Source organism: Triticum aestivum, chromosome 2B (assembly GCF_018294505.1).
Source record: "Triticum aestivum cultivar Chinese Spring chromosome 2B, IWGSC CS RefSeq v2.1, whole genome shotgun sequence".
NCBI classification, from domain to species: domain Eukaryota; kingdom Viridiplantae; phylum Streptophyta; class Magnoliopsida; order Poales; family Poaceae; genus Triticum; species Triticum aestivum.
The window spans coordinates 571191571-571205268 of NC_057798.1; the positions used below are offsets into that span (position 1 = coordinate 571191571).

Sequence of the window (13698 nt, forward strand, 5' to 3'; positions counted from 1 at the left end):
CGCACCTGCTAGGAGAGGAGAGAGAGAGAGAGAGAGAGAGAGAGAGAGAGAGAGAGAGAGAGTTCTTGACCCGATCCCTAATCTTCCATAGCGGTGTTGCAAGCTCGAGGGAGGGGAAGGAGCATGGAGGACCCTTATAAAATACTGGTCTAGGTTCCGTCCTACCCCTGTGGCGTTTGACACTTTGCCATGGTGGAGCACGTCGTCGCCGTGATTGAGAAGTGGTCGGTGGCTAGCGTCAGCTGCAATCCTGGCTATGCTAGTTGGGAGCTAGATGCATGTGAGGAGTGCATCGCCGGCGATTCGACGATAAGCTTGCATGGCTACTTGATATAGAGGAGGTCCTCTGATTCCCTGCCTAGCATGGTTACCGTGGTCGTGAAGGAGAAGCATGGGTAAGGTGGAGATATAGATGGAGTTCATGCTCATCACTAATGGTGACCGTAGAAGGACTTTGACGCCCAGTGTTGCGGTCAATACCAATCATCGCCATTAAATCTGTTGGATGAATGGTGAACTTGCTTCTTCCTCCCAGCCAAGAGCCAGATAGAGGCACTACATCTTCGTCTTGAAGTTCATGGCGCGGTACCATGGAGGGCTCGCCGCACCATGTGGTGTCATGCTTGGTGAAGACTAGACTAGATTCGGGCTTGAGATGCCACATGCCAGGGACCCAATTACGAGTTTCAATGACATTTGGCGGTCCTCTTTGTAATAACTAGGTACTAGTTTGTTCTTTCCTTTTTCTTTCAAGTCCTGTTGTAAAACGACGTGATCCACTTGTTTCTAGTTAATGCAACTTCTGGGTCCTTATGTACCCTTTGTTTGTTCAAGAAAAAACACATGGTGACGAGTCCTTCGAATTTAGTGCAATTGTAGGGAAATTTTGAACACACCCAAATGCGTCTAAGAAAATACAGACGCGTGCACAATACATGATCTGAACAGTATCACACTGATATATCTACTGTCCGTGCTTCCGATCATCCATACGGCGGCTTGCTGATCTAGCTCCTGCCGAAGGAGGCAGACGAGCCGAGCTTGGTGGCGCTGGCCCTCAGGACGTACTGGTGGTAGGCGGCGGCGATGGCGGCCCCGATGAATGGCCCCACCCAGAAGATCCACTGCAACGACATGACCGCAAAAGTAAGTAAGATGTCTGATAAATATTTGAATTAATCTCCTCCTAATTGCACTCTCTACAAAACTATGGGCATATATATGTAGAAGAAGATAGCAATAACTAGTTAGGCACGTTGCAGCTAGTAGATTTTGTGGCGTGATTGGATGGTAGTTGGGAGTGGGAGTGGGACGATATTAGGCAGCGTGTACTGCTGCAACAATAGTTTTGTTTGCAGATGTCATACATGAGCTACAAGAGTGTAAATAAAAACATTTCAAGGCTAATCAGTGGGGAGTTACATCGCTTGAGCTTGTTAATTAAGTGATCCTTATCCTGGGCCATTCTTCAAAATAATCTAGCTGTTCAGAGTTCTGATTGCTACTTTTGAACTTGGGAACGAGGAATACCACAAAGTTATGTCTAGTTTGATAAGGTATATATAGTCTATGGATGAGGAACACCACACAAGTTCTGTTTTTTTTTAAGTTTTATAGTCTTCGAGGTGATTGTGACCACTTGCTTACGAGCTGTAGTAATTAAAAGAGTAACCCACTAAATTAGCAGACATGGGGTAGTGTGTGGCGGTACGTACGTGGTCATCCCAGGCCTTCTCGTTGTTGTAGATCACGGCAGCTCCAAAGCTCCTTGCCGGGTTGATGCCGGTGCCGGTGATCGGAATAGTGGCCAAGTGCACCATGAACACCGCGAAGCCGATTGGCAGAGGAGCCAGCACCTGAACAAATCATTGCAACAAATTCAAAACCATATATGCAACAAAAAGTAGAGCAGTCTAGGAAGAAGACATGAATGTTTCCATATGCATGCTTGGTGAAGATGGCTCACCAAATCTAAGCAGTAAAAAATATTACTATTAAACAATCATATCAGCGAAATTTTTGACTTTCGCACTATGTCCCTGTCTAGAGAATCGAACGTGCTTTTTGTATAGCGTTATTCACAAGCGGTTTGCCACCTCACAGCTGAGTTGATAGATATAATGAACCAAATTAACTAACTACTCCCTCTGTTTCAAAATAGATGACCCAATTTTATACTAACTTTAATACAAAGTTGGGTCATCTATTTTGAATCTAGTCTATTTTGCTGTTCTGATGGCACTTCTTCATTTCGTCAGTCTCTCTTTATTGTAGCTTTGAGGCGTAGACTTATTTTGTCTCAGTTTGTTCTGGTCTGCCATCCTATCGGGTAGGCCTGATTGCTTGTAACAGTCCGTGTTGACTTGCGCTTTGCTCCGTTTTTAATAAAATGGAGCGGGGGGAACCCCTTTCGATCAAAATTTTTTGGAACGGAGGGAGTAGCTAGCAAGGGACTGGACTAGTGAGTAGTGACGAACTACTTCAGTATCAGTAGAGAATATTCAGAGACCTGCTTCATGCGTATTTCCATGCAAACTTCACTAGTTCATGGACGAAAGAAAATGAAATCAGTAGGCAGGCAGCGATAACTCACCGGGACGTGGGAGTCACGAGCGCTGCGCTTGGGGTCTGTGGCGGAGAAGACGGTGTAGACGAGCACGAAGGTGCCGATGATCTCGGCCGCGAGGCCGGTGCCCTTGGAGTAGCCTGAGCTGAGCTCGTTGGCGCCACCGCCATAGCGCACGTAGAAGGCGCTCTGGAACCCCTTGACGAGCCCCACGCCGCAGATGGCGCCCAGGCACTGCGCGATGATGTAGAGCAGCGCACGCACCAGCGACACCTTGCGCGCCAGGAATAGCCCGAACGTCACCGCCGGGTTGATGTGGCCACCGGAAACCCCGGCGGTGCAGTACACGAGGACGAAGATCATGCCGCCGAACGCCCAGGCGATGCCGAGGATGCCGACGCCGCTGCAGGCCGCGTCGGCAGCACTGGGGCCGGCGGGGTCTGCCTGGTGCTTGTACCCGATGACGGTGGCCACGGTGATGTAGAGGAAGAGCAGCGTGGCCACGAACTCGGCGATGACCGCGCGGTACAGGGACCATTTAGTCAGCTCCTCGGCGTCGAAGAGCGGCGCCGGCGGCGGGTCGGAGTAGTCCTTGGCCCCGTACTCCCCACCGGGGGGCGCCGCCTCGATGTCCTTGGCCATCGTCGCTGCCTCGACTAATCGACAAGCTAGGGTCGGTGTGTGTGCTAAGATGCTAATGCGCTGAAGCTCTGTGTAGTGGTGTGAGGTGACGGGGGGAGGTGAGGTATTTATGGCGGCGAGACGCGAGGCGGGTCCTGGCTCCCGGCGAAAGGCCGGCGTAGGGCGCTCGCTTTGGGATTAATTAGTTTATTTAGTGGCTGGGTTTATTAGTGGAAGCAGATAAGGGCGTCTCCCGTTAGTGTCTTGTTTCTAGGTTATAAACTTTGCCGCCCACAGCCCTCATCATTGCATCACTCTAGAGCAGCTAGCTCACTGGTGGCTGGCCCTAATACGGTGGAGCTTACTGGACATTCTTGGTTTTAGTTAGTGGCCCGGTTTACTTCCAGGACGGGTCGTCATCAGCTAAATTGGCTGTTGAGTGTGCTGTTAAGCACTGGTAAGTATCAAAATGTAGGCACGAGAAAGGCACAATTACTGAACTATAGATTGCACTCCGGAGCTCTGCGAAGAAAAGAACTTCTTAGCTACGAGGAAGCTGTTTCACTTTTACAGCATGCAGCAGCTGGACTGGAGATCAAACTGGCGACATTGCTACAGGTCATCAGTCTCACTGGTTCGCTACGAGCATTTGGCGGGAATTTTGTATCATTGCCATTTGTCTGGGTTCTCCACTAATGAACAAATGCTTAATCAGCGGTTTGGTTGTTAATCATGCACAGGCACGTCACAAGAACCACCACCCTCTAATTAAAGGGTTTTTTTTTTGGGTCTCTACTTAAAGTTTCTATCCGAAAATGTTGCATGATGTGGCAGCATCGGCTGTATGTATGTAGCAAGCTACCACTAGTCTAGAACAGCAGCCATCCTGATACACACAACCGGAACAGAAACTTGTGGTGCAGCAGCGTTTCCGTTTGCGCGCGTCACCACAGTTTGGACGCCCCTTTCCGCGTCCCGATCAAGCCACAGGGAGGAGCCCGCTCTGGTCCATAATCTCCAGAAGCTGCACGAGAGTTCGACCAAACCGCGACCTCCTGAGAACCCTCCCGGTTTGCATGATGAGGGGCTAGAAGCGTCTGTGCCCATGCCCATCCATGGAGGATTGAAATGCCGTTGTTTCGTGCACGAATTTGGCTTCCGGTCCAAGTCGTTTTTCATCAGCACGGGACCGAAAGTGAAGAAGCCCCATCAATGATCGCCTCCTCCCATCTTCTCCGATTTCCGTTCACGGGGCGGTGGATGGGCCATCCGATAAAATTGGGACGGTGGATGGATTCCTTTTTCGCTCCTGAAACGCGCGATGGCTCATCGCGGAAGAGTGCGCGCGTGCACCGCGGCCATAGACTGGCATGCGCAAGAGAACAAGAACGAGTACCGACCAATCCACCGGTGACGCTGACATATAGTATAATTTTTTGGAGAGGAATGGATGGGGTGAGCCGGACGGCTCCAGTCCTATTCAGCCCCAATTATTTTCTTGTGTTTCATGTTTTCAACAACTGCGCTAGCCAGGCTAGCATCTCTAGGGACGATGGGTTCTTTGGTTTTCTATCTATCTATCATGGAGCATAAAACAAAGCGGGAATTCGCTTCCATTGACAAACAAACAAACTGGTCGATCGGGTGGTCCATTATTCGACCAACCCGTAGCAATCAGGCAGGCAGAATTTATATGCCAAGAGAAGGATGGCTCGGCAATTAACAAGGTCCTTCGAATTCTTTTTCTTTTTGCGGGTGAAAATATTGTATTACTCAACTCACAAAGTTCATACAATCAGCAAGAGCCAGCTCTAATGCATCTGATGGGCCAGAACAAACCAAAGTCATAATTCTGCCCTCGATTCCAGCAATTTAGCTGAGTTATCACTGACCTTATTTTAAGTATGATTAATATGAGTAATACAAGTTAAACAAACACACGTAAGGTGCCTGAACTCCTTAATAAGAGAGAAGTAGACCGATCTATCCAATTCCCTCGCCTGAATCAAACTTGACTGCAATAACGGAATCCATCTCAATAATGAATGGCAGGCCATTTCTCTCGATAGCAAAGGACAGGCCTTCCATGCAAGCACAAAACTCGGCTTCAAGAGCATCACAGCAAGAGGAAAACTCCCTACAAGACGAGAAGACAATACTGCCTTTGACAAGACAGAAAGGTCCTTGGAATTCAACATAACTAGCAGTGTGGTCTGCACTTTTTCCGCGGCTAGATTGTTACTTGTTATATATGTGTGTGTTTTTACAAGTTTGTTGTACTTTGAGATGCAGGTGGCTATTATGAAAAATGGGTTGTTTTCTTTGCCATTTGATTACCTCAACACTCATGCACAAGGATAGCATGGGAAACTCGTGCCGAAGAAGGGGAATATCACCCGAAAACCTAATTCGGTGCCCAGGCTCATCTGCACCCGGTCAAAAAAATATATTAAACAAATACTAAAAAAAATCAAAAAAACAAACTTTTTTTGTGTGATAGATAATTCTATACGTGAGGTTCGCTCCAAATTTCAACTTATTATTTGGACATTTGAGCAGCTCTCAGCAAAAAAAATCGAGTCAGAACAGTGTGTGAACAGTAAACTTTTTTACAGATCCTGAATTTGTCTTTTTTCTGAGAGTTACTAAGATGTCCAAATGAGTTGAAACTTGGGGCGAACCTCACGCATACACTTATCTACCACACAAAAAAATTGGAATTTTTTGAATTTTTTTAGTATTTGTTTTGATTTTTTGTGTTAGGGGAGGGGGGTGCAGATGAGCTCGGGAGCAGAAACGCCGCACTCAATATCACCACGGTAGATGGAGACATACTGGCCACCACCATCATGGTGACACAACCTGAAAGATCGAGGTGTATCGGCTAGATGATGGTATAGGAGATTATCGAATATTAATCAAAATTGTTGTTTAGCATGAAAGCCGTGAGGTTTTTAAAGTGAAACTACTCTACCTACTAGCTAGAACAAACACCAAGCAAGAAGCATGTAGTATAGTAAGCTAGAAAGTAAAGAATTGTTGATTCTTTCTTGAAAAGAAAACAGAGTAAAGAGCTAGACCGGAGACATGGGATGTATCATGAAGTTCAAATCGTCGGCATGACTCTACGTCTATATTGGAGAGTCTTTGGATATGCTCTCTATTTTCTTGTCATACAAAAAGATTTGCAACTTATCTTTCAGTTGTTTCAAATCAGGCAGGGGCATTTTCTACTTGTTCCATAACTAGGTACATGTTTATTCTTAGGTCAATAAGAGAGGAAGACTTTTTGGGGTAGCATGGGACAATGTGGTTGTCGACAATTTCCCATAACATCGAGGAGTACCAAATTAAACCATATCAAAGCATAATGTTCTTGATTGCCTGAACAACAGTTCCTACTGGGCAGGTCCTGATGTCAGAAACTGGGAGATGGCTTTGAGCCAGTCAGAAGTAAGAATAATTTGCTGATTTGGTATTTTCCTATTTTCAAGGACAAATGTTAAGGAAGTGTGATTACCCTTCGGGTTTGAAAGGAAGTGCTATGGTGATAAACATTTCCAAGATGAAATCAACTTATTAGTTGCGTTTAAACTATCTATTGTCTAAGTGGGAGCTAGTAGAGTGACTGAATCTTTTCAACAAAGGGATGGCTTTGCTAGGGTGGCCTCACAGATTGGGAATTTTCAAGAGGCTGATAAGAAAGGTTTTTGGGACACTAAAGTGGTCAGTATTAAATGTGGTGTTAGGACTAGGAGCCTAGGTAAATTTCTTGGTATATATGAACATACTGATTATTCTCTTTCATTTAGCACACTGTTTTTGAGCTAGAGCAAGTCGTGGAGGAAGGAGGTCCCATAGTTGATTGGGTGGTGATCAAATTGTTTGAGATTGATAGTAGTATGTAGCAAGTAAAAGATCAAAGAGATCTTAAGAGGTCAAAAAATAAGCAGGGGGTAGCTATTCATGTTCCAATGGGCCCAAATACTAGTGAAGGAAAAAAGAAAAATGCACGTCGTCTAGATTTGGAAGAGGTTTAGTCCAGTCAAGCAAGTATGGATAGGAAAATGGAATTGAAACTTAGACAGAAAAATGTGGTTGAGAAAAATGTCATACTAAAGAAGAAATTGTAGATGAAGGGGCACCGGATAAGTTGACCAACACAAATCTAGATTAGGAGATGAATGAGAAAGATCTCGATCGGAGCAAAGAGGAAGAAGAAGAAAACGATTACAATGCAAGTGAATTAAGTGGAGAGAATGGAAATTTGTACCTTAGAATAGACAAAGATGATAGTATGATGCTCACATGTATGCAATGATATCACACTACAATACACTGCCATTAAGAAATTTAACAACAAGGTTGCTTATGAAAGCTCTAAAGATGTGGAAACTATGGAGAACATATATTACAACTAAGCTGCAATACCGGTGCTACTTCTTGAGCTTGCGTTGGTTTTCCCTTGAAGAGGAAAGGGTGATGCAACATAGTAGAGATACGTATTTCCCTCGGTTAAGAACCAAGGTATCAATCCAGTAGGAAAAGAACGCGCAAATCACCAATACCTGCACAAACACTCAAACACTTGCACCCAACGCAATAAAGGGGTTGTCAATCCCTTCACGGTCACTGCAAAAGTAAGATCTAATAGAGATTGATAAATAAAACTAAACAAAAGATAAAATATTTTTTTGGTTTTTTTTGGTTTATAGATCTGAAAATAAAAGATTGCAAAATACTAGATCAGAAACTAATATGATGGAAAATAGACCCAGGGGTCATAGATTTCACTAGAGGCTTATCTCATGAAGGCAAATAATACGGTGGGTGAACAAATTACTATCGAGCAATTGATAGAAAAGCACAAAGTTATGACGATATCCAAGGCATGATTATGCAATATAGGCATCAAGTCCGTGTCAAGTAGACCAAAACGATTCTGCATCTACTACTATTACTCCACACATCAACTGACTCCTGCGTGCATCTAGAGTATTAAGTTCATAAGAATAGAGTAACACATTAAGTAAGATGGCATGATGTAGAGAAATTAACTGAAGTAATATGATGAAAACCCCATCTTTTTATCCTCGATGGCAACAATGCAATACGTGTCTCGCTACCCCTACTTTGTCACTGGGTGAAATCATGCAAGATTGAACCCAAAGCTAAGCACCTCTCCCATTGCAAGAAATGCCAATCTAGTTGGCCAAACCAAACCGATAATTCGAAGAGAAATACAAATATACCAAATCATGCATATAAGAATTCAGAGGAGATTCAAATAACATTCATAGATAAGCTGATCATAAATCCACAAGTCATCGGATCTCGACAAACACACCGCAAAAGAAGATTACATCGGATAGATCTCCAAGAACATCGAGGAGAACATAGTATTGAGAATCAAAGAGAGAGAGAGAGAGAGAGAGAGAGAGAGAGAGAAGAAGCCATCTACCTACTAGCTATGGACCCGTAGGTCTGAAGTGGACTACTCACGCTTCATCGGAAGGTTAATAGAGTTGATGTAGATGCCCTCCGTAATCAAATCCCCCTCCGGTAGGATGCCGGGAAAGGCCCCAAGATGGGATCTCACGGGAATAGAAGGTTGCGACGGTGGAAAAGTGTTTTGTGGATGCTTCTGAGGGTTTGGGAATATATGTGAATATATAGGAGGAAGATCTAGGTCAGGTGGTCACCGAGGGCCCACAAGGTAGGGGCGCGCCCTCCACCCTTGTCGCCGCCTCGTGGCTCTTCTGGCTTGAACTCCAAGTCTCTTGGGTATCTTCTGGTCCAAGAAAAATCATCATAAAATTTGATTCCATTTGGACTCCGTTTACTATTCCTTTTTTGCGAAACCCAAAAACAAGGAAAAAATAGAAACTGGCACTGGGCTCTAGGTTAATAGGTTAGTCCCAAAAATAATATAAAATAGCATAACAATGCATAATAATGCATATAAAACATCCAAAACAGTAATATAATAGCATGGAACAATAAAAAATTATAGATACGTTGGACACGTATCAACTGGGAACATGTTAATGATGCAAAGAAAAATAGAGGAAGTGGCTAGAGCAAATGGACAACAGCAGAGGAGGAAAAGAGAAGTAGCAGAACTGGCACTAATTGAAACTTGATGGATAGAGCTATGAGGAGAGCAAGAATGAATAATCTCAATACACAAGGACAAGGTGAACAACAATCTTCCTCTTCTTTAAATTTTGCACATAAATTCTTGTACATTAGCTGGTAAAATAGGAGTGAAGTTAAGGAAATGCAAAGCTGAAGTTACAGATGCAATAGATGTGGTTAAGAAATTAGAACAATCCAGAGTTGGTTTATTTATTGCTAGAAAAGAAAATTCGGGAACTATTATTCAGAATGAGGTTAGTGAAGTGGAGGGATATAGTTCTAGGAGCATTTTGAATGACATGTCAGAGAAGATTGATTTTGTATATAAGGACATTAAATATGATACTTTATTAATGTTTTTGCTAGTCTAGGAGGCAATAGTGCTAGTTGATTTAATAAAGGGGTAGAAGTAAGGGTGCATATAGAAGTATAATAGATAGTAAGAGAGTTGGAGGTAGAAATAAAAGAAAATAATTGATTTGATGCCAGGTATTTTTTGCAATGCCAAAGTTCATAATGACGCTGAAAAGAGAAAGTTTATTATTCATTGTGTTCATGAGTATAAGATAGGTTTTGCGGCAATACAAAAAGCTAAGGTACAAATGTACAATAGTATGAGTGGAATTCATAAATTTTCTTGGATTTTTCCCTGCTAGAGGTTTGTCATGAGGAATTTTCTTGGTATTAATTTGCATCATTTTGATAATATATAGGAAGATGAAGGAATGTTTTACGTAAGATCATTGGTTAAGTTAAAATATATTGGTGCCATGTGGAATTTAATGTATGTTTATGGTAAATCTCATATTAGGAAAAAGATTGTTTCTAGTTGAGTTGGTCCATGCTTTTAAGCTGTAATAAATTTTCCTAGGTAGAGCAAGCAAAAATAGGGAAACTAGTAAATGGTCACATCTTTTTAGTGTTATTATTCGGAATAAAGATTTGAAAGTGACTGAAATTTCTGGTAGATTGTGTAGTTGTTCCAGTAAGAAAGCATATCTTGTTATGGAGAAGTTGGATAGAGTATTAGTTAGCCCTGAATGGGAAGTTTCATTTTCCATGGTTTAGGTCAATTCTCTACCTATGATTATTTTTTGTCATACTACATTAGTGACGGTTTGTTAAATTGCACTATTATGTTTTATATAGTTTGGGGAATAAGTATAGTTCTAGTTAAATGATACGTCCATTTTGCATCATGATTTCCTATTGTTATTTATAATGTTTTTATGCATAATAATGCTTTATGGAGTAGTTCTAATGCCTTTTCTCTCATAATATGCAAGGTTTACACAAAGAAGGAGAATGTCGGCACCTGGAATTCTGGACCTGAAAAAGTCATGTCAGAGATACATATTCTGCACTATACTTATAAGACATGACTTTACTTATGTATAGTGTAAACCTTGCATATTATGAGAGAAAATGCATTAGAACTACTCCATAAAGCATTATTATGCATAAAAACATTATAAATAACAATAGGAAATCATGATGCAAAATGGACGTATCATTTAACTAGAACTATACTTATTCCCAAAACTATTTAAAACATAATAGTGCAATTTAACAAACCGTCACTAATGTAGTATGACCAAAAATAATCATAGGTAGAGAATTGACCTAAACCATGGAAAATGAAACTTCCCATTCAGGGCTAACTAATACTCTATCCAACTTCTCCATAACAAGATATGCTTTCTTACTAGAACAACTACACAATCTACCAGAAATTTCAGTCACTTTCAAATCTTTATTCCGAATAATAACACTAAAAAGATGTGACCATTTACTAGTTTCCCTATTTTTGCTTGCTCTACCTAGGAAAATTTATTATAGCTTAAAAGCATGGACCAACTCAACTAGAAACAATCTTTTTCCTAATATGAGATTTACCATAAACATACATTAAATTCCACATGGCACCAATATATTTTAACTTAACCAATGATCTTACGTAAAACATTCCTTCATCTTCCTATATATTATCAAAATGATGCAAATTAATACCAAGAAAATTCCTCATGACAAACCTCTAGCAGGGAAAAATCCAAGAAAATTTATGAATTCCACTCATACTATTGTACATTTGTACCTTAGCTTTTTGTATTGCCGCAAAACCTATCTTATACTCATGAACACAATGAATAATAAACTTTCTCTTTTCAGCGTCATTATGAACTTTGGCATTGCAAAAAATACCTGGCATCAAATCAATTATTTTCTTTTATTTCTACCTCTAACTCTCTTACTATCTATTATACTTCTATATGCACCCTTACTTCTACCCCTTTATTAAATCAACTAGCACTATTGCCTCCTAGACTAGCAAAAACATTAATAAAGTATCATATTTAATGTCCTTATATACAAAATCAATCTTCTCTGACATGTCATTCAAAATGCTCCTAGAACTATTTTGCTGGGAGATGGCTTTGAGCCAGTCAGAAGTAAGAATAATTTGCTGATTTGGTATTTTCCTATTTTCAAGGACAAATGTTAAGGAAGTGTGATTACCCTTCGGGTTTGAAAGGAAGTGCTATGGTGATAAACATTTCCAAGATGAAATCAACTTATTAGTTGCGTTTAAACTATCTATTGTCTAAGTGGGAGCTAGTAGAGTGACTGAATCTTTTCAACAAAGGGATGGCTTTGCTAGGGTGGCCTCACAGATTGGGAATTTTCAAGAGGCTGATAAGAAAGGTTTTTGGGACACTAAAGTGGTCAGTATTAAATGTGGTGTTAGGACTAGGAGCCTAGGTAAATTTCTTGGTATATATGAACATACTGATTATTCTCTTTCATTTAGCACACTGTTTTTGAGCTAGAGCAAGTCGTGGAGGAAGGAGGTCCCATAGTTGATTGGGTGGTGATCAAATTGTTTGAGATTGATAGTAGTATGTAGCAAGTAAAAGATCAAAGAGATCTTAAGAGGTCAAAAAATAAGCAGGGGGTAGCTATTCATGTTCCAATGGGCCCAAATACTAGTGAAGGAAAAAAGAAAAATGCACGTCGTCTAGATTTGGAAGAGGTTTAGTCCAGTCAAGCAAGTATGGATAGGAAAATGGAATTGAAACTTAGACAGAAAAATGTGGTTGAGAAAAATGTCATACTAAAGAAGAAATTGTAGATGAAGGGGCACCGGATAAGTTGACCAACACAAATCTAGATTAGGAGATGAATGAGAAAGATCTCGATCGGAGCAAAGAGGAAGAAGAAGAAAACGATTACAATGCAAGTGAATTAAGTGGAGAGAATGGAAATTTGTACCTTAGAATAGACAAAGATGATAGTATGATGCTCACATGTATGCAATGATATCACACTACAATACACTGCCATTAAGAAATTTAACAACAAGGTTGCTTATGAAAGCTCTAAAGATGTGGAAACTATGGAGAACATATATTACAACTAAGCTGCAATACCGGTGCTACTTCTTGAGCTTGCGTTGGTTTTCCCTTGAAGAGGAAAGGGTGATGCAACATAGTAGAGATACGTATTTCCCTCGGTTAAGAACCAAGGTATCAATCCAGTAGGAAAAGAACGCGCAAATCACCAATACCTGCACAAACACTCAAACACTTGCACCCAACGCAATAAAGGGGTTGTCAATCCCTTCACGGTCACTGCAAAAGTAAGATCTAATAGAGATTGATAAATAAAACTAAACAAAAGATAAAATATTTTTTTGGTTTTTTTTGGTTTATAGATCTGAAAATAAAAGATTGCAAAATACTAGATCAGAAACTAATATGATGGAAAATAGACCCAGGGGTCATAGATTTCACTAGAGGCTTATCTCATGAAGGCAAATAATACGGTGGGTGAACAAATTACTATCGAGCAATTGATAGAAAAGCACAAAGTTATGACGATATCCAAGGCATGATTATGCAATATAGGCATCAAGTCCGTGTCAAGTAGACCAAAACGATTCTGCATCTACTACTATTACTCCACACATCGACTGACTCCTGCGTGCATCTAGAGTATTAAGTTCATAAGAATAGAGTAACACATTAAGTAAGATGGCGTGATGTAGAGAAATTAACTGAAGTAATATGATGAAAAACCCATCTTTTTATCCTCGATGGCAACAATGCAATATGTGTCTCGCTACCCCTACTTTGTCACTGGGTGAAATCATGCAAGATTGAACCCAAAGCTAAGCACCTCTCCCATTGCAAGAAATGCCAATCTAGTTGGCCAAACCAAACCGATAATTCGAAGAGAAATACAAATATACCAAATCATGCATATAAGAATTCAGAGGAGATTCAAATAACATTCATAGATAAGCTGATCATAAATCCACAAGTCATCGGATCTCGACAAACACACCGCAAAAGAAGATTACATCGGATAGATCT

At 41.2% G+C, this 13698-nt stretch overlaps 1 protein-coding gene across 1 annotated transcript; it reads right to left on the minus strand.

The window, feature by feature from the left end:
• Nucleotides 1-852: 852 nt before the first annotated feature.
• Nucleotides 853-3297, minus strand: LOC123046093 (aquaporin PIP2-5). Its single transcript, XM_044469381.1, has 3 exons — nt 2594-3297; nt 1716-1856; nt 853-1124 (listed from the first exon to the last, which is right to left on the minus strand). Exons 1-3 carry the CDS (start codon nt 3206-3208, stop codon nt 1008-1010), a joined length of 873 nt encoding a protein of 290 aa, XP_044325316.1. The 5' UTR covers nt 3209-3297; the 3' UTR covers nt 853-1007.
• Between the last annotated feature and the right edge of the window lie 10401 nt (nt 3298-13698).

Bases quoted from the DNA above. Each gene is read 5' to 3' on its own strand.
- LOC123046093 (XM_044469381.1), bottom strand. From the start codon at position 3,208: ATGGCCAAGGACATCGAGGCGGCGCCCCCCGGTGGGGAGTACGGGGCC. The intron at 1,857-2,593 runs GTGAGTTATCGC...TGATTTGTTCAG, and splicing joins CTCGTGACTCCCACGTCCCG to GTGCTGGCTCCTCTGCCAAT. The intron at 1,125-1,715 runs GTACGTACCGCC...ATGTCGTTGCAG, and splicing joins AGAAGGCCTGGGATGACCAC to TGGATCTTCTGGGTGGGGCC.